General features: G+C 46.7%; 7 protein-coding genes across 7 annotated transcripts; 2 read left to right on the top strand and 5 right to left on the bottom strand.

The window, feature by feature from the left end:
* Window positions 1-387: 387 nt before the first annotated feature.
* PAAG_05418 (hypothetical protein) lies at window positions 388-1,368 on the bottom strand (the record flags this gene model as incomplete). The annotated part of the gene is made up of 1 exon (XM_002792643.1): window positions 388-1,368. The coding sequence occupies one exon, from the start codon at window positions 1,366-1,368 to the stop codon at window positions 388-390; it is 981 nt and encodes a 326-aa protein (XP_002792689.1).
* Window positions 1,369-2,264: 896 nt separating this feature from the next.
* PAAG_05419 (rRNA methyltransferase NOP1) lies at window positions 2,265-3,585 on the bottom strand (the record flags this gene model as incomplete). Its single annotated transcript, XM_002792644.2, has 4 exons — window positions 2,265-2,317; window positions 2,387-3,053; window positions 3,165-3,316; window positions 3,501-3,585. 4 exons carry the CDS (start codon window positions 3,583-3,585, stop codon window positions 2,265-2,267), a joined length of 957 nt encoding a protein of 318 aa, XP_002792690.1.
* Window positions 3,586-5,208: 1,623 nt separating this feature from the next.
* On the top strand, window positions 5,209-6,213 carry PAAG_05420 (hypothetical protein; the record flags this gene model as incomplete). Its single annotated transcript, XM_002792645.2, has 2 exons — window positions 5,209-5,275; window positions 5,342-6,213. The coding sequence occupies 2 exons, from the start codon at window positions 5,209-5,211 to the stop codon at window positions 6,211-6,213; spliced, it is 939 nt and encodes a 312-aa protein (XP_002792691.1).
* Window positions 6,214-6,656: 443 nt separating this feature from the next.
* Window positions 6,657-8,147, bottom strand: PAAG_05421 (hypothetical protein; the record flags this gene model as incomplete). The annotated part of the gene is made up of 1 exon (XM_002792646.1): window positions 6,657-8,147. The coding sequence occupies one exon, from the start codon at window positions 8,145-8,147 to the stop codon at window positions 6,657-6,659; it is 1,491 nt and encodes a 496-aa protein (XP_002792692.1).
* Window positions 8,148-13,682: 5,535 nt separating this feature from the next.
* PAAG_05423 (hypothetical protein) lies at window positions 13,683-13,895 on the bottom strand (the record flags this gene model as incomplete). Its single annotated transcript, XM_002792648.2, has 1 exon — window positions 13,683-13,895. The coding sequence occupies one exon, from the start codon at window positions 13,893-13,895 to the stop codon at window positions 13,683-13,685; it is 213 nt and encodes a 70-aa protein (XP_002792694.2).
* Window positions 13,896-15,037: 1,142 nt separating this feature from the next.
* Window positions 15,038-16,172, top strand: PAAG_05424 (hypothetical protein; the record flags this gene model as incomplete). Its single annotated transcript, XM_002792649.1, has 2 exons — window positions 15,038-15,298; window positions 15,666-16,172. 2 exons carry the CDS (start codon window positions 15,038-15,040, stop codon window positions 16,170-16,172), a joined length of 768 nt encoding a protein of 255 aa, XP_002792695.1.
* Window positions 16,173-17,111: 939 nt separating this feature from the next.
* PAAG_05425 (Golgi membrane protein (Coy1)) lies at window positions 17,112-19,589 on the bottom strand (the record flags this gene model as incomplete). Its single annotated transcript, XM_002792650.2, has 4 exons — window positions 17,112-18,251; window positions 18,306-19,156; window positions 19,222-19,389; window positions 19,451-19,589. 4 exons carry the CDS (start codon window positions 19,587-19,589, stop codon window positions 17,112-17,114), a joined length of 2,298 nt encoding a protein of 765 aa, XP_002792696.1.
* Window positions 19,590-19,848: the final 259 nt, after the last annotated feature.

The raw sequence follows: 19,848 nt of genomic DNA on the forward strand, positions 1-19,848 counted from the left end.
CTACAAAGAGTTGGACCAAGGCAGAAAACAACAACGGATTGACAGCACTCATACATTCTAAATGCAAATGTCAGCTTTACGTTCTCAAGAAGCAACAGCCGTTTACCAAGAACCATATCCCGCAATTCAAACCTCCTCACATATCCTGTTGGCCATATTTCATCGAGTTTACTTGTTTCTTGCTCCTCGTTCCCTTTTTTTTACTTCTATTTTCCTTTGAGAGGATAGGGGATCGTAGAGATCGCTGAAGCCGATGAGTGAATGGTATCCCCTGATGCTTCTGGCACATCCTAGGCTGCTTTTCCAAGAAAGCCTGGCCCTGCATTTCCTAACTATACCAAATTCCGTTCTAAACGAGAAGTATCAGAGCAAATCAGATACCTATCTCTACTCAACGTACTCATTTGCATACATCCTTACACTTTCCAACAATGACATATCCTCGTGAAAGCCCAAAGTCTTTGCCCATGCAATATCAAAATTTGGTGACCACCCTTGCACAATTCGGTCAATATCCTCATCATATCTCTCCTCCACCAGCGCCCTCTTCTCCTTCCCACCAACCTTCTCCAAGACATCCAACATCTCCTGCACCGATACCTTGATCCCAGGCAAATTCACCGACCTCGAATCTCCAAAGGCCTCCTTCAGCACATTCTTGGCATGTATCAGATTTTTTACAACAGTATACGGTGAGCAAATCCACAACTCAGTCTCCTTCTTAACAGGTAATACGCTTTTGATCCCATTCAGCGGCTCTCGCAGGATGCCGCTGGCAAAACTACTAGCTGCCTGCGTAGGCGCTCCCGCCCGCACCGTTACCGTCGGCAACCTTACGGCCCGTCCATCCAGGAACCCGCGCCTTGAATAATCATTCACTAACAACTCAACAATCATCTTCTGGATCCCATATGATGACGTGGGCATCTGCGGCATATTCCACTCAGTAATTACGAAGCCCGGCGCTGTGGGCCCGTAGACTGCCAGCGAAGATGCGAATACAACTTTAACACCAGGCATTGTCTTCCGCAGCCTGTCGAGGATATATTGTGTTGCGAACAGGTTTACACTCATGCCTAGATCGAAATTGGCTTCGGATCCGCTGGACATGATGCCGTGTAGAATGTAGACGACATCGTAGCGGGAGGAAGGGTTTATGAGGGAGTCGACAACGGAGTGCACGGTTAGGTCTGCTTGTATTGAGGTTACGCGGGAGTAGTGTTGCCTGGCGCTGGCGGGGATTTGGGGGGCGGAGGTGACGTCGGTTATTGTTAAGGTTGTGTCTGCGGCGGTGGTGTTGAGGAGAGAGGCGGTTAGCTCTTGACCAACAAATCCTCCCGCACCGCTTATTAGGATTGAAGTTGACATGATGGTTTTTTATATTTTTATATTTTTATTTATTTAATTTATTTGTGCGAAATGTTATTTGTTACAAGAGATTTTGTGAGAAGGGAGAATATTCCCTGGGCTTGTGGAGCATGGGCACTCTTCGATGGAGGGGTAAAGTTTTGTCAATGTGCGAGGTAAACGAATGCAAGTCTCGGGTCAATTAGGTTTAAGAAATAAATTTCGAACCCCTTGTCTACCTAGCAATATCATAAACATCTCCGAAGTATGTTTAGAATTTATATCCCGCAGGTTTAGACGTTCCATCATGTTATATATCGGGAGTTGCATGCGGCACATGATATTATGCCTTCATCCCCACATCCACAGGGTGGTCACTGCTTGGGTAAATCTTGGAACAAATACTTCATCATTCTCTGTGGCAGCCTAGTTAGACGGTACTTAGGTCTGAATATCAACAGCTGTATTTATTTAGATACATAGGGAGTTTGCGTCCCGAAAGCCGAAATTTGGTAAGGTTAAACAGCTGCCCTCGAGAGATACTCTGGTTGATTGATAGACGCGCAGAGGAAGCTATGTCAATGTTTCTTCACTTTTTCATTTATTCAGTGCCATCGTCATGAGTAATATCAATTGGGTGGCTCTGTTATGGCGCAATATAACATTTCCTACCAACAACAGAGAGATGTGGGTGGCATGAAAGAAAGCAATTCCAACATCTTTTGATTGATTCGAAAATTGCCAATGGAAAATTAGGAAAATACAAAATATCAAACTGGAAAGGGGAGCAAAACCTTGGAGCAGGATACATGTCGCTGCGGCCCACAAACATAGATCTGGAACGCACTGAAACGCCGTAGACTTAAGAAACATACATGAGAGGAAACATGAAGAACCAAGGAAATTCACAGCATTAATCAAGACTCCCGGTAGATACCAGCAACTATACAATGGTCACGCTCGAAAGGTTCTGTACGTTTGATGTTAGCATTGCAAGGGAAGGGTGGAGAGGGATGAAAAGAAGGAGAATACTGCTAACCTAGTGTGAGTTGTTCCTTTGGTTTTATCTTTTCCTCTCTCATCTTCTGGACTTCTCGTGCGAAGACTACCTCTGGCTTGGCCGTGCTGTCGATACAGTTTGCCTTGATACTGACAATGACACCGCCACCAGCCTTCAGGAAGAGATGGGCATTGAGACCAACAATTCTAGCCTGGTCAGGCTGCGCAACGTCCGCAAAGATCACATCAACCATTCCAACCAGCATTCGATAACGCAGTGGGTGACGGGCATCTTCGACAATGGGGATGACATTTGTCCGGTGAGTAGCCATTCCGATCAGGTCGCGGCCTGAGCGGTGCGAGAACTCGACAGCGTAGACGGTTCCGGTGGGTCCGACCAGATCAGCGACGTGGCTGACGGAAGTTCCGCTGGCGGCACCGAGATATAGTACTTTCAAGCCGGGGCGCATGTAGATGTCATCAAGACCACCCAGGATACCGGCGGCCAATTTGCTGCGGAAGGGATTCCACACACGGTACTCGACCTTGGTAGCAGCGGGGGTTTCACCACTGGCGGTAGGTTGGTTTGATTCGACGGAGATACGCTTTTCACCATATACCGATTCGCCTGGGGTCAAGTTCTTGGTGACCAGAAGATCTTCCTTTCCTCCACGAGCGACGAAAACACCGGGGTGGCGATGGGGTTCCTTTTACCGCAATAGCTTGTAAGTTTCCATACACACATATATATGGCGCAGACTCCAAACGCGCAAGATTTTGGGGCGATGGGGCCATGGAATTCACGGAAAGGCACCTACAATGATAACTTTGGCACCGCCCTTGGCGCCTGCGGCACCACCCCTTCCACCTCCACGGCCTCCACGGCCTCGGGAGGCTCCTCTACCACCCCCCCTGCCTCCTCCTCCGCGGCCACCACCGCGGCCACCGCGGTCTGAGAATCCCAGTCCTCCTAGCGTATTGGTGGAAGAATGGAGTTAGCAAGGAGTCCCACACGGCTTCGATCATGTTGTGTAGATCTTCCAACCCACAGGATCAAACCAAAGGTGCAACAGGGTGATGCATAACGAAAACCCAAGGCATCACCATTCCAATTGCACACAAATTTCAAAGGACAAAATTATTCAGATACACACCTCTCCCACCACGTCCACCGCCACGAGCACCTCCTCGGCCTCCTCGGGCGGGCCCACCCCGTCCACGTGGAGCTCCAAAGCCCATATTTCTTATGATATCTTAAATCGTTAAATAAAAAGAGAAAATAATAAATATGGAGGGAAGCAGCCTGAATCGATTGTCGAAGCTGTTAGTCGCAGGCTACTAAATGTCGAAAATTCACACAAAATTTTCGATGGGTCGGATTTAAATTGGGTTGGGTGTCCCGCACAAGAGCATTACTTCAGCAACGGCGCACCGTGTCTAGTACCGAGTGTCCGCGACCGTGCAACGAGGGCGATATAGCAGGGGGCAGGAATAGAAGGGAATTTGTCGCAAACAGAGGGATTGAGATTGTTTCCGTCAAAATCCAATTCCGCTTTTTTTTTGTTGCCCATGAAAGTTTTGGAGCTTGAAATTCCTCTAAACCGCATATAGACTAGCTTACTATATTTCCAAGTCACGTGTGGATTTACCAATGTCACGTGGCAAACTTGCCCTAACTCATTTGTCCGCTGTGTCAACGTGAGGGCAAAAACATCGATGCGAATTCAGAGTTATTATTATCTGATTGTTATCCAACAGAAATGGTCTGATCACGCTCACCGCTCACTGATCAGAATTTCAAAAGTAATGAATTCTGCGTGGTTGTGTTTGAACTTGCTGCCTGACTCGCATCGTCTTGATGGGACATGAATGAGATAACTACTTTCTTCGTGCTTCTTGCAACATGAAATTACATTAAGATGGACAACTTCAATGGATCCTAGGGTTGACAGACGTATGGCACCGCAGCTCTCGTTGCATTATGGCCAGAGTTCCTGACTTAAAATGAACAATCAAACCGCGAATGAGAGTGTTTATGTTGTATGAAGCGGGTTTGCGACTTCGCCACTGGCCCTTCAAAAACGCCAATTTTTTTTTTTTTGTTGAATGACGGCTCAATGGGCTACCACCTTCACATGCAGTCCGCAATCTATCTCGGTCTGAATCAGCTTCTTGACTCATTTTTTGTTCATCGCCCGACAAACACGGTACGCATCAGCACAGGGTTCCAAGTTTCAACATCGAGTCCCATTAGCATGTCTTTATGCACGAAGACCTTGCACCTCAGAACATGATTAATGATGGGCGATGTCACCTTCAGCGATTTTGGGTTAACGTATTTCCAAGAGAGCAAATTGCACTCGAACAGGGCACCCGAAAGTGGCATAGAAACAGAGGGGCTGAACATAGGAGAGGGGGGTAGGAGTGGTATTCCTGCAACCAACCTCCTAGCTGATGATTGAAGAGAACCTTGAGCTGAGTGTGGGAGAAAGGAAGCCAATTAACTTCCAGATCTGGAGTTGGTTTGGTGTCATTGATCTGTCCACTATCAATATCTCAATCAACACAGACACTGAGAACAGTAATTTGTTTCTAGAATGACTCGAGCTGCCGCTGTGATCATCATTTTAACTACACGCAGGGAAGGCCAAGCCGCTAACAGTGACTTGAACGCAATGCCTTTTCTGGCTAATCCCCTTAACGTTAAGGGTGGTGTCTAACAATCGATACCCAATTTCAAATGTCTTGCTTTGTTAAATATTTTAAACAATGTGATGATCCTTTGGATTGAAACATAATCTTGTGGCCTACTCCGTACATAATAATGTCTTGTCCAGGATAACATTTAACTGCGTGGCTATCATGTCTTCTTTCTATAATTGGTACAATGCCTGGATAATATCGCTAACATATTTTACCCTGGCTTGCTGTGAGTTTATCCCGAAATCTCTGTTTCAAATCCATCCCTCCTGATATGTACGTTACACTTCTCCAGTCTCGAATCCCATATCATTCTCTCCCTCCAACCTACTGCATTCCAATGGCATCGCCAGCGACGTCAATCTCCGCATCCTCCCACTCGGCGACTCTATAACCTATGGTCAAGGGAGCAGTGATGGAAACGGCTATCGTCTCCGGCTTCACACTCTCCTCTCCCCAAGGCATAATGTGGAATACATAGGCCAAGAGCGAGACGGCTCCATGAACAATAACCACCATGAGGGCCACAAGGGCTTCCCCATAGGCCCAGTTGGCATCACTGGCAAGCGAAACTACGCCAACCGCCCTAACGTCGTCCTTCTAATGGCTGGAACAAACGATGTGGTATTCCAGATGAATCTCAAAAATGCACCGAACGTGCTGGGCCAGGTTATTGATGAGATCTGGGCCGCGTGTCCGGACGCTGCCGTCCTCGTTGCAACGCTGACGCCACTGCTAGATGCAAATCGTGAAGCGAGAAAGGTCGCATTCAACGCGGCGTTGCCGGACATGATTGACCAGCGGACGAAGATGGGGAAGCATGTGCTTCTCGTTGATATGAGTAGGGTTACGAAAGAACATATCGATGCAACTGATGGGATTCATCCGACAGATCGGGGGTATCAGTTGATCGCTGATGCTTGGTATGATGGGATTGTTGCGGTGGGTAAAAAGGGATGGATTGGAGCGCCCATTACACCTCCTGTGGAAAGTGATGTTGCTGAGGATGGTGAACCTCATATGGGGACGGCACCTGTTGATGCTAGGTTTGGGACTTCGTCGCAGCTGCTTTGGGTTGTGGCTGGAATGTTTGTAGTTGGTTTTGCTATTCAGAGAGTGCTTCGCTCCTCTCGTTGGAAGAGGAGGTGTGACTGGTCCTTGAGCTGATAGACGTTGTATTTACGGAAAATATGGCTTGGCTCAGACAAACAATATTTAACCATTCAACATTCAAGTGGGTCCCTATCTAAAATGCCAAGACCTGAGCTCTTCTCAGCGAGGGAAAGACAGCGAGCTGCTTATCTTGCCTTCACTAATTTTAGAGGAAAAAGACTTTATTGATCTGACACAGAATGATTGGAGCAGAATAAAGCATCCCTGCTTAATACTGCCTTTGGCTGTTCTTGAAGACAGGGTTATCTGACAATATTGACTCAGGGGCAGAGTCTCCAGAAAAGCAAATGGATACTTTGAAAAGATTTATGTAACATGTATTAACCTGTTATTATTTAATCAATTTGATATATTCAATCATTGTTACAATTTTGAACAGCAATGCATCAATGAAGAGAGAAAATGAACAGGAAAGATGTAAAGAACAAAGACCTTAATCACCGCCCATTCTTGGGTGCAAAAACTGCATCGAAATACTCCTTCGCCTGCTGGCAGGTACTCTCTTTGTCCTTCCAGTCTTTAAATTGTAGCCCCTTCAGTGTACAAGCCGTCCAGCGCACGTGAGACCAGTACTCCCGCTCGACATCAGGACCACCAAGACTGTCAATCGTCTCTCTCTCCGCCGTCCATGCGCGGGACGGTTTGCCATCTGGTCCGCGGATCGGAGAGAACTCTTCGCTGCCATTCCTGGACGGGTCAAAGAGGTTCACTGGGTTCACTATGGAATGTGAAGTGCGGAGGAAGAAGGCGTGCGGTATCGGGCCCGCGTTGGGGTCCTTCGCACGGTTTATGCCTTGGTTGGTCAGTTTGAAGTCCTCTGTGGGACTGTACTGAACAGTGGCAGAGCTGTACAGATGGCCATTGGCGTTGCGATGGCCGATGGATCGGATGGGCTCGTTGACAGCATAAAATGGCTCGTCTAGAACAAACGCTGCGGCTAGGTATGTTTCCTTGTCACTTCCGCCTATGCCGCTTTGGGAGAGCAAGGGGTAGAAATGGGTTTCGCCGTAGTAGTTGTAGTAGCTTGCTAAAAGAAGGGTCTTCGCGTGAGTTTTCTTCGATATGAGGAGTTGTCCGCCATCAGTGGATGCTCGTTCTGATACGGGCGGCTCTGGTTTGGAGGCAATGGTGTTGAAAAACCGAGATGGGTCGGATGACCAGAAATCTGGCCATGTTACCAAACCAACGTGGGTAAATGGTTTAGACTGAAAGATTTCGATAGCGTCGTGTATGGGAAAGCAACTAGCATCGAGCCACAGGAGCTGTTCAAATGACGAAAACAGCATGGCAAAAGCTTTTAGTTGAAATGGTTCCAACCGAGAAACGACGTTCGTTCCAAGGATGTCGGACAGCACGATACAGACGGCGTTCATTGTAGGGAGTATCTGCTCGCAAACAACTTCGTCATATTGCTCCTTTGAAGCAATAAATACCTCCACCGGGAATCGTGTACCACTGCGCCGGAGCAATCGCAAAGATATCACGAGAGTCGGGAGATATTTGCGTCCTGCAGCAGATACGATGCCCCGCTTGCCTCTATGATACACCAGTTCCAGGCTTGAATTATCATTTTTGATTTTCTGGACTACTCGCTGGTGAACCTGCTGGAGTAGTTTCACGTCTCCTTCGGAGATGGCAAGGAGGTCGGGCCGAGAATACTTAGCATTGGCATCAAAGAGAACATTTTCCGCCTTCTTCAGTCGTTCTGGCGGATCAGTTGCTGGAGGGTTTGATTCAAGTAAATTGTGGAAGGTTTTCCAGAATTGGACTTGACGTTCATAGCTGGAGTCTCTGGCAGGTGATGGGGCAGAGGGGGCTGAAGGAACCGTGTTCGATTGTAGAGGGATTCGTTGAGATCCAACAAACAGGAGGAATGAGAAGATGGCAAAGATGACCAATCGCTGGATTAATCGGGCCCGGGACAACATTTCAAATCAATAACATCGAGTCAGGTGCAAGAGCCCGTTAGAGGGCGCAGTGAAGTTCAGCGTTTTCTACGTTGGTGGATTTGATAGCACCAGCAGCTTCACTCCCAGCTAATCCGGCGATAACAATGCCCTATTGCGCTCGCGCATCCGGATCCATATCTGCTAGATACACAGGAGTGTGATTGATGGATTGGCAGTGTTGACAGACATGATGAGTTCTGTCAAATATCGGGACAGCAGAAGCCTTGACAATTTCAGTTGCCTGAGGCGGCCCTTGCGTCTTGGCGGTCTGTCGACGCCAAATGCAATGTTCATCGAGACTGAAGTCTCACCCCTACTGTGTTGCCGTATCTCCAATTGAATGTTTTTACACGGAATTAATGTCCTTATGAAAATCCTCCATCCTTGATTTTGATATTCTATACTACCAATCAAATTGACCAGTTGGTAGCCCTAAATGTCCAGGATTCCCAGGGGTCGTTGGTTATCACAGAGTCTTACACACTCAAGGTCTCCGGATCGAGCTCGGGTGATATCAATAAATTTTCTTTTTACATCATGGCTTTGCCATTCAGTATTCTCCTGCTTTCTATTTTGCTTCTGGAATTTGGTTGAACGGCCGCGGGTTGGTTAAGGGGTGGTGCCGCTGAATTGATTTTTAATCTTGACTGAGTCGTGCTCATGAGATGTCCCGACTCTGAACTAATCACATTCTTTCTGCATTCTTGTTCGCCAGAGTTCTGCATTTAGCTGGAGGGAGAATAATGATACCAAAGGCAACGAGCTCTCGGTTGTAGAAGCCCATTTATTTTTAGAACCTTCAAGCGATCAGGCTACAATCTGGCCCGTTTTGACAAGTTCACAATTCGCCAGCGAATCGGTTGAGGTCAACGTTCATATCTGAACTTCCAAGCTCAAAATAAAAATAAAACAGAGATATCAGACACCCTCCAGAACCCTGTGAGGCCTTTTGAGCCAGTGTTGTGGGTGCATGATCCTCATGATATTAGCAGCCTGGAGGCCGGGCGCTTAACACAGGGCAGCCACTTTATGACGTAGTGCCATCCATACAGACAGAAAGCCATGATAATATTCCAAAGTAGCCCAGGTGTGCAGAATGGCAAGGCCAATTTTAGCAAATCTAGCCATGCAGAACTAGCCATGCAGAAAACCGTGGGCTGAACAATGAGTTCACTGGCCAATGGGTTTTGCGCTCGATCTTACATTTCGACATGTTAGGGCGTACTCCTGAGGGGCAATGCTCTATGCTTCCTACAATCGTACCTCCACATGATCACCAACGCCCATAACGCATGTCACAAGATGGCTAAGGTGGAGGCAACGCAGCATTATTGAGCATTCTTGCTGCTGCTAGGAGTCGATTATTTCACCAAGGGTTCTCAAAACCGCCTTCTCAGGAGGCATCAGGCTCTGGACCCGTTCCCCGTCTCCATCGACTTAGGCTATTTCCCCCGTTTAATGATCAAATGCCTATTTCAACCTGCGTATGGGCACAACTTTAGTAACATATTCAAGTCCACTAACATCAGTGTTCGTCAAACCGTTAAACTGTTCTCCTGATCTGGGTTTTGGGAGAATCCACTTTATAATGCCTTGCCTTAAGGTGCTCTATAGAGCATCCTTGATCTTTCCACCCTGCTCTGATCTCACAATCCGGTGTTCAGAAAACAAATCTCTGACGATATCCTTGATCTTTGTCAATCTCCAATGTTTTCTGGTCGGAAAAGTGGAAGAGATGCGATCGACTTTCGTCATTTGACACTGCAATATCTTGAAGATCTGCCCGTCTGGGTTCTTGTTCACCAATCAGAACTAGATGCTTCGCCTCGCTGTCAATTGTTAGATATCGAGCTACAATAAGCAGGTCAAAGATACTGCTTTCTTGGTATTCTAGCAGCCGATATAGTCTCGGGTTCGTCAAATGAGTAAAAGTCTTATATAGCTAACATAGAGCGTACTTGAGTATAGAGCTGTAGACTTTCTTTGAGCTTCTGTGAGGATTTTGGGGTCCATGAAGATGTCCCGGCAGGAACACCACCATGCTGCAAACACGGCGATAATATAGATTGTCCACAGTGAGCGAAAAGGCTCTATTACACATGCTATCAAAATATCTCTCAAAGTTAAGGCAAGTTCTGATGCCAACTTCCTCCGCTGGGCCCCGACATCAATTAACTGCTCAACGTTAAAGTGAATGTATCGCTGCATGGCTTTATAAACCTCATTTTGAACGAATCGACCACGCGTGGGTGGGGGGAAGAGTTTTTGGATTCAGATTTGTAGGAGATTGGCAATGATACTCACAAAAAAGGGCAGTTGCTTTGAACTCGCAGTCATTATGTGTAATGGGATTGAGCTGGCTAGCATGGGAAGTACACAGTGCAAAATAATAGGAGGAATGATAATGGTGTGAAACAATTCTAGGATGTCCTTATAATGGTGATCGTCATAATGGCGACATAGATGATGGAGGCGACGGACGGCGTCTCTGATAGAGATGAACATTTGTAATAAATATATATCTTAACTACACTGGTTAGCTGAAGTTAATCGTTGATTAGATTCGAATTAATAGTTTATACTCCACGAAAACTCATATTTCTAACTTTGCCTCACAGCCACTACAGTTTATTCGTATCTAAATATAAGAATGGACTCGATCGAAATTCTTTAAATCTGAGGATTCCAGAGCATTAGACCTAGCTCAACAGCGTATCAAGTGGCCCTCAAGCAGAATTCGCACAGTCAATGGCCAATGCAAACCTGCCAGTCCTCTTCTGGAAGCGATCGAAATGCGATTTTCGGATCTAGAACTTGGCACCACGAAACCCCCGGGAACGCCCTGGCGACTGTAAACAATTTGGCACGGTGGTTTGATGTCGTAGTTTGTGTCCCTTTAGTCCCATGCCTGTTCGCATGACGCCAAACACACCTTATGGAAATGGGACAAACGTCGATCAAGGTTCTCTTTAAGCACGTTAAATAAAAAGCGGGCAGGATAATTTCGATATCAACGATTCCGAGAATATTGAGCCCCTTTAACTGGGCGCCAAAAGCAGACACACTCTGACAGGTGGAAACCCCCATGCAACCAGGGATCGCGACGGGCAGGTTATCTAACCCACCCAGGTTAGTTCTCATTTCGTGCATGGCTGGTTCCTCCAAACAACGAGTTCATCATTGCTTAGAGTCCATGATTAGTTAGCGTTGCTAATTTCCTGCTGTCGATTATCGGTAAATATATCGAAATCGAGAGCAGCCGCTGAACCTCAACTTGCAGAAACCCCAGCCGACGAGAGAGGATGTTCAATTCTCTTCGTCAACACCTTCGTAATGATATCTAGACATGGTGGGAATTTAAAATGTCATCGGAAATTGTCTTACCACTTATGCAGAATATTTGAACAATGCAGGGAATGTAGTCATATATATTTATTCAATTACAACAAGTTCCCCTGGTTGTTGAGAAGAACTTATTGAGATTTAAGATGCACCGTCGTCATTTTCATGCCTTGACAATAATGTTGACACTTGAATCCTTCCATGCTGGATCGCTATGGAGGGGGGGGGTTTACTGGGGAATATCCCCGCAACAACCTCCTGTGGTTTAGCCATGAATGCTTAGCATACACCACCCCATTTCCCCGATTCCGGGGGACGGGGTAGTTGTGCTAACTTGTCTACACCATAGAACAGACATGCTGATTCCGCGGAAATGAAAAGGAGAGGGGTTATAGGAGGAGTTACATTTCTCCTGAGAACCATCATATGCATGATCATACATACCAGAAGTGCGCGGACTACGCTAAATAACATTCCCCGTTGCTAGGCCTTGACGATTTCCCCTTGTGCTGGCTTACGAGGTAAATTGAATTTGTTTGTGAGCTTGCAGGATAGGTCCACTGTCAGACAGACAGAACGACAGATGAGTTTGTGAGTTGCAGCGGTAGTACATGTAACCCCTCGCCGCGTGTGTGTTATCCGGCTAAGACATTAGCAATCGAGGCGTCTGCGGGAATAATAATTAATGGGCGGGGAATTGATTGTTCCTGGGTTATTCATTTCCTATGCTATGGCTGGGATGACCAAACTTTGGGAAATTCTTGATGAGTACGATCTCTTTTATGACATGGTGTTGTGCTGAAGAGGTTACATCTGGAGTTGATTTTGAGTTTTGGCAGCGGCTTGGAGAGGGGGGGTAATAATAAGCAGAGAAGGATAAATGTGAGATGCACTGGGGGTAGAGACTTAGATCCTGAATTGGACTTTATTATTTCTGAGGTTTGAGGTTTTTGTCACTGATAATCTCAAGTGCAACGGATCAGCTGGCTTGGAATTTTTTTTTTTTTTTTTCTTTTCTTCTTTCTGTTTCTTTTTCTTCCAGAGTCCCATTTGAAACAGTGTGATTCATATCCCAAGAGTTGATATTAGTTTGTAAATCGTCATACATTAGTTCGGGGATTGTTCATAGTAGTTAACTGTGGCAGGTTTCACTATAGCAGCTCAAAGTGATATCTTAGATGCATTTTGTAAAACACGTCAGGATGGATTTGAGCTTCGGCGTGATTGTCCGCGTGACGATTGTTTCACTATACATCCAAGCTGAAGCTCTAAAAAAGTGATATTTTAGACTTGTTTGTTGTAGATTGTAGGTTGGATTTTAGCCTTAGGATGGTTCCTGGGGAGGTTCGTTTCACTCCGCGCAGCCGAGCTGCAGGTCTCAAAATTTTAGATGCATTTGTACAAAATATCAAGCTACCTTTAGTGTTGATGTCACAGAAAATTTCGTTTCACTTGAAGTAGTAAGCAGAGGACAGTAGTTTCTCCCTGCAACTGGACATGTATCCACCATCCTGATTGATGTGTCCAAATTCAACAGAGTCCGATGAAGAAAGTCGGTAGAGAATGGATGTTACATGTTCGCAATCCCGAAGAATCTATACATCCACTGGTTACAGAAATCTTACGCCAAAGATAAAGTGACGACGTAGTTAGCATATAGCCTATTGGGATAGTTAATATGCCAGACTCGAGCTGGTGAAGCACGGCGTACCAGTATCCATAACTAGTCTCCAACGAAATGGTTTTTGGGTTTTCTTTCTTTTGATCGCCTGTTTCCCCGCCACAATCAGTAATCGCGATAAAGGAGGCTGGGATGAGGGGGTAAGAAAGACATCGTGGAGGCGTTTCGCGATGTAACCAACCGATTGAGGGACTAAAGTCAGAAAGAGGTTTGTGCAAGCTGGCTATGTTGAATGCATCGGTGATGGTTTCGATTGGTTTCGACGGGAGGACTTGTATGTTTGGAACATACATAAATGCAAAACAAAGTGCTCCAGGAGTCAACACTAAGATGACCAGAAGTTGATTTGTTCTGTCTATCTAGCTCAGTCGGGAGATAAGGTGAGGGGTAGGGAAGATGTGGAGGAGACGTTTCGAGATGTAACCGACATAATGTTCAGATATTGAAGTCAGAAAGAGGACTGTGCAGGCTGGTGGTTTCGAAGGGAGTACCTAGATACTTGTAGGAAGTAATACGTAGTGAGTTTTGAGAGAGAGGAGTAGTAGTCGAGATAAACCTCCCGAGGGCGCAAGAGGTTTATCCAAGGGAAACTTAGACTCTAGGGAATCCTCCTTTTCCCTTTTCTCCCACTCAGCCTTCCAGCGGGCGCGTACGGGCTTGTACGGGCTTGCTCTTGGAGGGGCACCGCTCTCATCGTCAGGCATTGTAAATATCATCGCGCGAGCGGTGGTTTTTAATTGACTGCTAATATGGATAACTAACTACCAAGGCCAACTTCCTCATATGGATGGGAACCCTTCCCACCCAGCAGAACCTAGCCACTCAACTATTATAGTGTCACTGAGCCCAGCCCCCGTAACCCGTCAGCATATTATTCGCACCTTGTTCCTGAGTGTCACCCAAAGAAGCAGCCTATCTGGGGGGGGGGAAGGGGGGCCGGCGTTTAAGAATCTATGCACCAGGACCAATAAACAAGCCCCACAGGCGAGATGCTCAAACCCAACCACGCCCCGATCTCACAGGGATCAGGCCAAGGGGATCTAAAGTAAGACGGTTCCATGGTTCCACCCTGAGCGCTAGTCCGCTTTGGGAAGCATGTTTCTCTTCCCGGCCGGTTTCCCCCCCCCCCCGGCGGACCAAATTCGCAGGTGGGCAGGAAGGACCCACCCCTGGCCCTTACCCTTACTCTAATTCTCTCACTTGCTGCGTGGGTGCGGAGTCCGCGGAGCCGCTGCGGTGGGGCTCCCGCTGGCCAATCAGCGAGGGCGGTGTGGGTGCGGAGTCGATTGGAAGCGGGAAACGCTAAGAAACAGCCCAAATTGTGTCAATGCGTCAAAGGCTACGGTGTTTCTGCTGAGCGTCTACATGTTCTTTGTATATAATTCGGGATGTCGATCTCGAAGAGTTGCTGTGTTTTTTCCATGGTACTTCCTTTCATGATTCTGTTTTTCTTTTCCTCTCTGTGATATCTTGCTTCTATCTCGGTGTTCATTTCTTCCAGTTTCCCCTTTTTGTATCTTTTCTTTTTTTTTCTTTTTCTTTTTTTTTTTTTCCCCCGACCTCTTCCTTGCGTATTTTCTAAATTATATCCTCACGACTTACTTATTTCACGTTCTAAACACCAGGCTGGTCCGTTTTACATATCTCTTCTCGAATATACCCCTTGTGTCCCATCTTTCCCGTCGTTATTGCCATTATCGCCGCTATACATCTACCTGAAATCCTACATACGGGATCTATATACCATTATATTTTATGTCAACTGCATATATCTACATATATATAGAGACATATGTTTATGAAAGCCAAAAATTAGATCCTCACCAAGAAACAACACATGCACAACATGCAATTCCTCCTCCTGATGGTCTCAATGGCCTCGATGGCCTCCACCGCTCTGGCTGTTCCGCCAGGCTGGTCTGCAGACACTGCCAAGTTCTATTCCGGTGTGTTCAAAGAAATCCTCAGTGCCCGTAAGGAGAACAAAAACCCAAGAAGTCCAAAATGTGACCTTTCGAAAGCTGTGCTGCCCTCCACGAATGAGCCACTACCGCCAGTTCCAGAGGGCCAGAAATTGCTACATGTTACTATTGGACGGGGTACTCAGGTATGTTGCGAACATCTATATAATTTTTATATCTGGATATTTTTTTTCCCTCTCTCAATTTGGATATGAATTGGTACATGTGCTCTTGTATGGACTTATGGAGATACTTTTGCTGGGTTTCTTTCCTTTTCTTTTCTTTTTCCTGAACCTTGCTTGCTATAAGCCGTACATGCGCCGGCTGATAACCAAACAATAACGCGTCAAACGTGATCAAAAGGAAAGAAAAAAAAAAAAAGAAAGAAAGAAAGAAAGAAATAGCACAAGTCAATAGATCTACAAAAGCTAAACAAGGCCAGGAAAAAGAAATCCCCAAAAAACGATTATAATGAAAAATAAATACTAACCAACCCCCCCACCACTACAACAGAACTACACCTGCTCCTCCCCAAGCGACAAACCAAAAGCCATCGGCGCCGTCGCAACCCTCTTCGATGTGAACTGCATAGCCTCAAACTATCCCTACCTTCTCTCCCTCCTCCCAAACATCGCCCTCCGACTCCCAGCACCCATCTTCCCACCCCAACCCCGCTCAAAACCCTTCACCTTCGGCCCCAACAACATGAAAGTAGCCGGCTCCCACTTCTTCAACGGCCAGGGAGTCCCTATCTTCGACCTCGGGGCAGACGGGAGTGCTGCCGTTGAGAAAATCGCGGCTGTCGATGCGCCCAAGGGTGCTATGAAGGGGATTCCAGGCCAGATGAATGGGGCTGTGCAGTGGCTGTTGCTCACGGCGGTGAAGGAGAGTACGGGGAAGGCGAAGACTGTCTATCGGGTTAACACGGCGGGGGGGAAGGCGCCCGCCACTTGTGAGGGAGTGGAGGCTGGGAAGGTTTTGGAGATGCAGTATGCGACTGAGTACTGGTTTTATGGATAGGTGGTTTTCAAGGGGGTGTGAAAGAAGGGTTGGAGGGAAAGGGGGGGGGTTGAGGAGCGTATTGGATCTTGATGAGTTCTGGTTTTGGTCTCTCCGTGGAAAGAAAAGACTCCAAGGAAACCAAAAAAGGGGGAAGAACAAAGAAAAAAAAAAAAAGAAAAGAAAGAAAATAAGAAAAGAAAAGGGAAACATTATCAGATTGTTGGATGTTGGGACGGGATTCCTTTTCGCTCAAACTTATTTCGTTGTACAGTGGGCTGGAGTTTTGTGGAGCTATTCTTGGGTTTTGACGCCTCGCGTCGCCTTGATTCTTGTCAATTGGACGAGCGTGTTTTATTACTTTCACTAGTCATATATTTATTCAGTCATTCTATCTTCCAGAATACAAATTTCACGGTCTATCATTGCTTCTCCTGGAAGCGAATCCATCCCTTACATTGGTTAGGAACTAACTGGTACACTGGTACACCGATCCATGGTTCATGGTTTCGTGGCTCCCGTCGCTCCCAAGAGACTCTGTCCCAAGGAAATTGGAAAGACAAAGACAGCTGCCGCATTAACCACTATCATTACCAAAACGATCTACCTAACATGTTTTTTTATTTGCTGAAATCAACTCTGTTTGTAGTACAATATATATATCCATACATGCGCAGCGATGGAGGAGATAGTTATATAACATGCCCGTAAAATCAAGATGGTAAAAATTTGACGTAATACACAAAATAATTGCTGGGGCCGGCGCATGCACATCCTGCAAGTAGTCAGGGAGAACCAAAGGAGAAAAAATATCATCAAACGAAACAGCAACGTTGTGATGGATGGAACCAAGTGGCCAGAAACAAGAAACAACCAAATATATAGGGGATACCCAGCGCAAAACTAACATGATTGATACCACTCTCGAATCTTGACATCAAATCGAATAGATCGACCTATTTATTGCGCAGGACCATTGAAGGTTTCCTGCCGCCATTCACTACCAGCAGGACCACCTCCAGCTCGCCTCCCAGTACCAGCAGCGGCGCCCACCGACCCCGCTGCAGCAGCTTGACCAAGCGAACCCAACGCAGCGCCCGCCGCCTTCCTCTCAATATCCGCCGTGCTCATCATATACAACATGACAAACAAAAGTACATGCAACGCCACGCAGTACCCCGCAAACAAATTCCTGCTCGTCCGATTCGCAAGTACCATCCTCGTGACGGAAAATATGATGCGTTCCGGCACGCTCATGCGCCGGTACGCACGGGCCGATTCGCGGCCGCGGAAGGCGGCGAACGGGGATATTTGCGCTTCGTAGGCGGACTGGTAGCGGTCTGCGGAAAGGCCCGATGGAGATTCTGCGGAGAGATGGACCGATGTCGCGTTTGGGATATTGGCGTAAGCTGAGGCGGATGAGGCGGATAAGTCATCTCCCCGGCCGCGATTGTAGGTGGAAACGTAACGAGTCTTCTCGTACAAGCTTAGGTTATCCTTTTGGAGAGAGGCGACTTCCTGACGTAGGGATTTGACGATTGCGTATGTCTTTGATAGCTCTTCTTCTAGTTCGCTGTTCTTTTGTTTGAACCGGTCTCGCTGGGCTTGGACCATAGGTAGAATTCCTGAGCCACCGCCAACTGCCTCTCCGGCTCTAATGGCTTCTATTGCGTTTGCGGATGCATTTGCATGATCGAAACCGGATATGATTGAGGAGGTTGGTGAGGCCCTGCCTCTGCGGGAGGGATGGGGTAACCTGGATACGTAGGGGCCCGCAACTGACATGGCAGATGACGGCAAGTTTGGCGCCTCCCTCTGCATCTGGAGAAGGTCATTTTCTAGGGTAGTAGCCAAATTCCGAGCTTTTTCGAGGTCCACTTTTGTTTTGGAGAGATCCTCGCGCAGAGCTTCGAGTTGGTTTTGCAAGTCTTGGTGTGAGACTCTCAGAATTGTCAATTCATTTGAAAGCTTTTTGTTCCTAGTCAATAAAAGCTGTTCTAGGGTATTCTCTTTTGATCTTTCAGAGCCGTTAAAGGCAACCAAATCTGTCTCGTCCACTGCATCTCTGTCATCATCATCCGCCGTGTAAAACTCAATAGACTATTTCAGTTAGCTATGCATACAATATAAATCAGAAACTAAAACAGTAATTACCTTTATGACTTCGAGTTCTCGCCGAATATCATCGTAGTCTGCCCATTTGTCCAATTTGGCTTTTATTTCATCTCTTTCAGCAGTTACTTTCTTATTTTGCCTCTCCGCCTGTCGGAACTTTCCTTCCCAAGAATGCCTCTCAGCATCTTTCTCGTAGCGAGCGGAATCCAATTTACGCAAGAGAGACGAGTTTTCAGATTGCAAGCGCAGGAATGCGGGATCGTCCTCTAGTGTGTGGTATCGGTGCTCTGACTGAGAGTGGGACACTGCTTGGGCTAGCTCTAGGCTCAGCTGTTCGTTCCGGGCTTCGACCTCTGCTAGGCGCACACTGGTCTTCTCAAGCTCTGAGGCTACAATTTCAAGTTCTGCTGCTGTTGCAGCACTTCTTGACATGTCTTCACCGTCTGCTCGGTCCAACCTTTGGTTTACCTCGTAGCTTGCCTTGATTTCCTTCAGTAGCCGTTCGTGGTTTTCAGCTTTGGCCTCATAATTCTTCTCCTTGGCTTCCCAGTTGCTTGTTTTTTCAGCTAGCACTGCGGCCCATGACGCTTCGATTTCCTGAATCTTCGTGTCCTGAGTTTCTTCGAGCTTGCGACGGAAAGATCGTTCATCCTCCAACTTCTTTTCCGATTCCTCCAACTGAGACGTCAGACGATTTACGCTCTTTTGCAAAAGCTCTTTCTCGGATGTTAGCTTAGGAACCGTGTCTTCAGACAGGACCAAAGAATCTACGGACGCTTCGAGGAGAGGATATGGATCGGGGGCTTCCGATAGAGCAGAGTATAGTTGTAAAAAGGCGGATGAAGAAGCCTTCCCATGGTTGGTCAGGAGATCAATAAACGTTTGGTATGCTGCAGGATTTCGAGGTCAGCAGCTATTGACAACAAGGAAGTAAGCTGGGGAAATTCTCTCATACACTTTAACAAGCTTTTGTATTCAGCCAGTTTTGTTGAGTCGTCGAGTTTCCTAAAATCTTTAGTTTTCTGAGCTAGATCTTTGCGCTGCACCAGAGAATCTCGTTGATGAGCTATGATATCCGATGCCGTGGTATCTAGCTTCGGAATGAGGTTCGCCAAGTCGACGCCTTGATTCTGAGTGAGTAAAATTTGGTCACATTCCATTTCGCGGATCATTTCATAATTTACCTCTCCATACTGCAATAGCCCGCTGGAACTTGTTTTCCTCGCGGACCTGCTTCTCAGATTTCGCAGGTTCACCCGAAGGGCTGTTCTCGGTTGACGTACTCCCATCTCGCACGGTCTCAGATGCAATCAGGGCATCCATGAGGCTAACACAAAGTTCAGGCCGTTTCAGGCATATAACTTAAGCATACTATAACGAGCAAGTTGAATATGCAATCTACATAAAGTCTTCTGCAACGATTGGGTCGACTGATGTCCAATGTATGTCGTCAGTTTGACAGTAGTTGTTGATATCACAGTGAGATGGTTGAATCACCTTGGCCGGATCAACGTTGTTCCATCAACGTCTACTGACATTCCTCCGTCACGCCGCATTTGAGGCAAACAAAACTATCTCCTTT

This window comes from Paracoccidioides lutzii (genome assembly GCF_000150705.2).
Source record: "Paracoccidioides lutzii Pb01 unplaced genomic scaffold supercont2.14, whole genome shotgun sequence".
Lineage (NCBI taxonomy): Eukaryota > Fungi > Ascomycota > Eurotiomycetes > Onygenales > Ajellomycetaceae > Paracoccidioides > Paracoccidioides lutzii.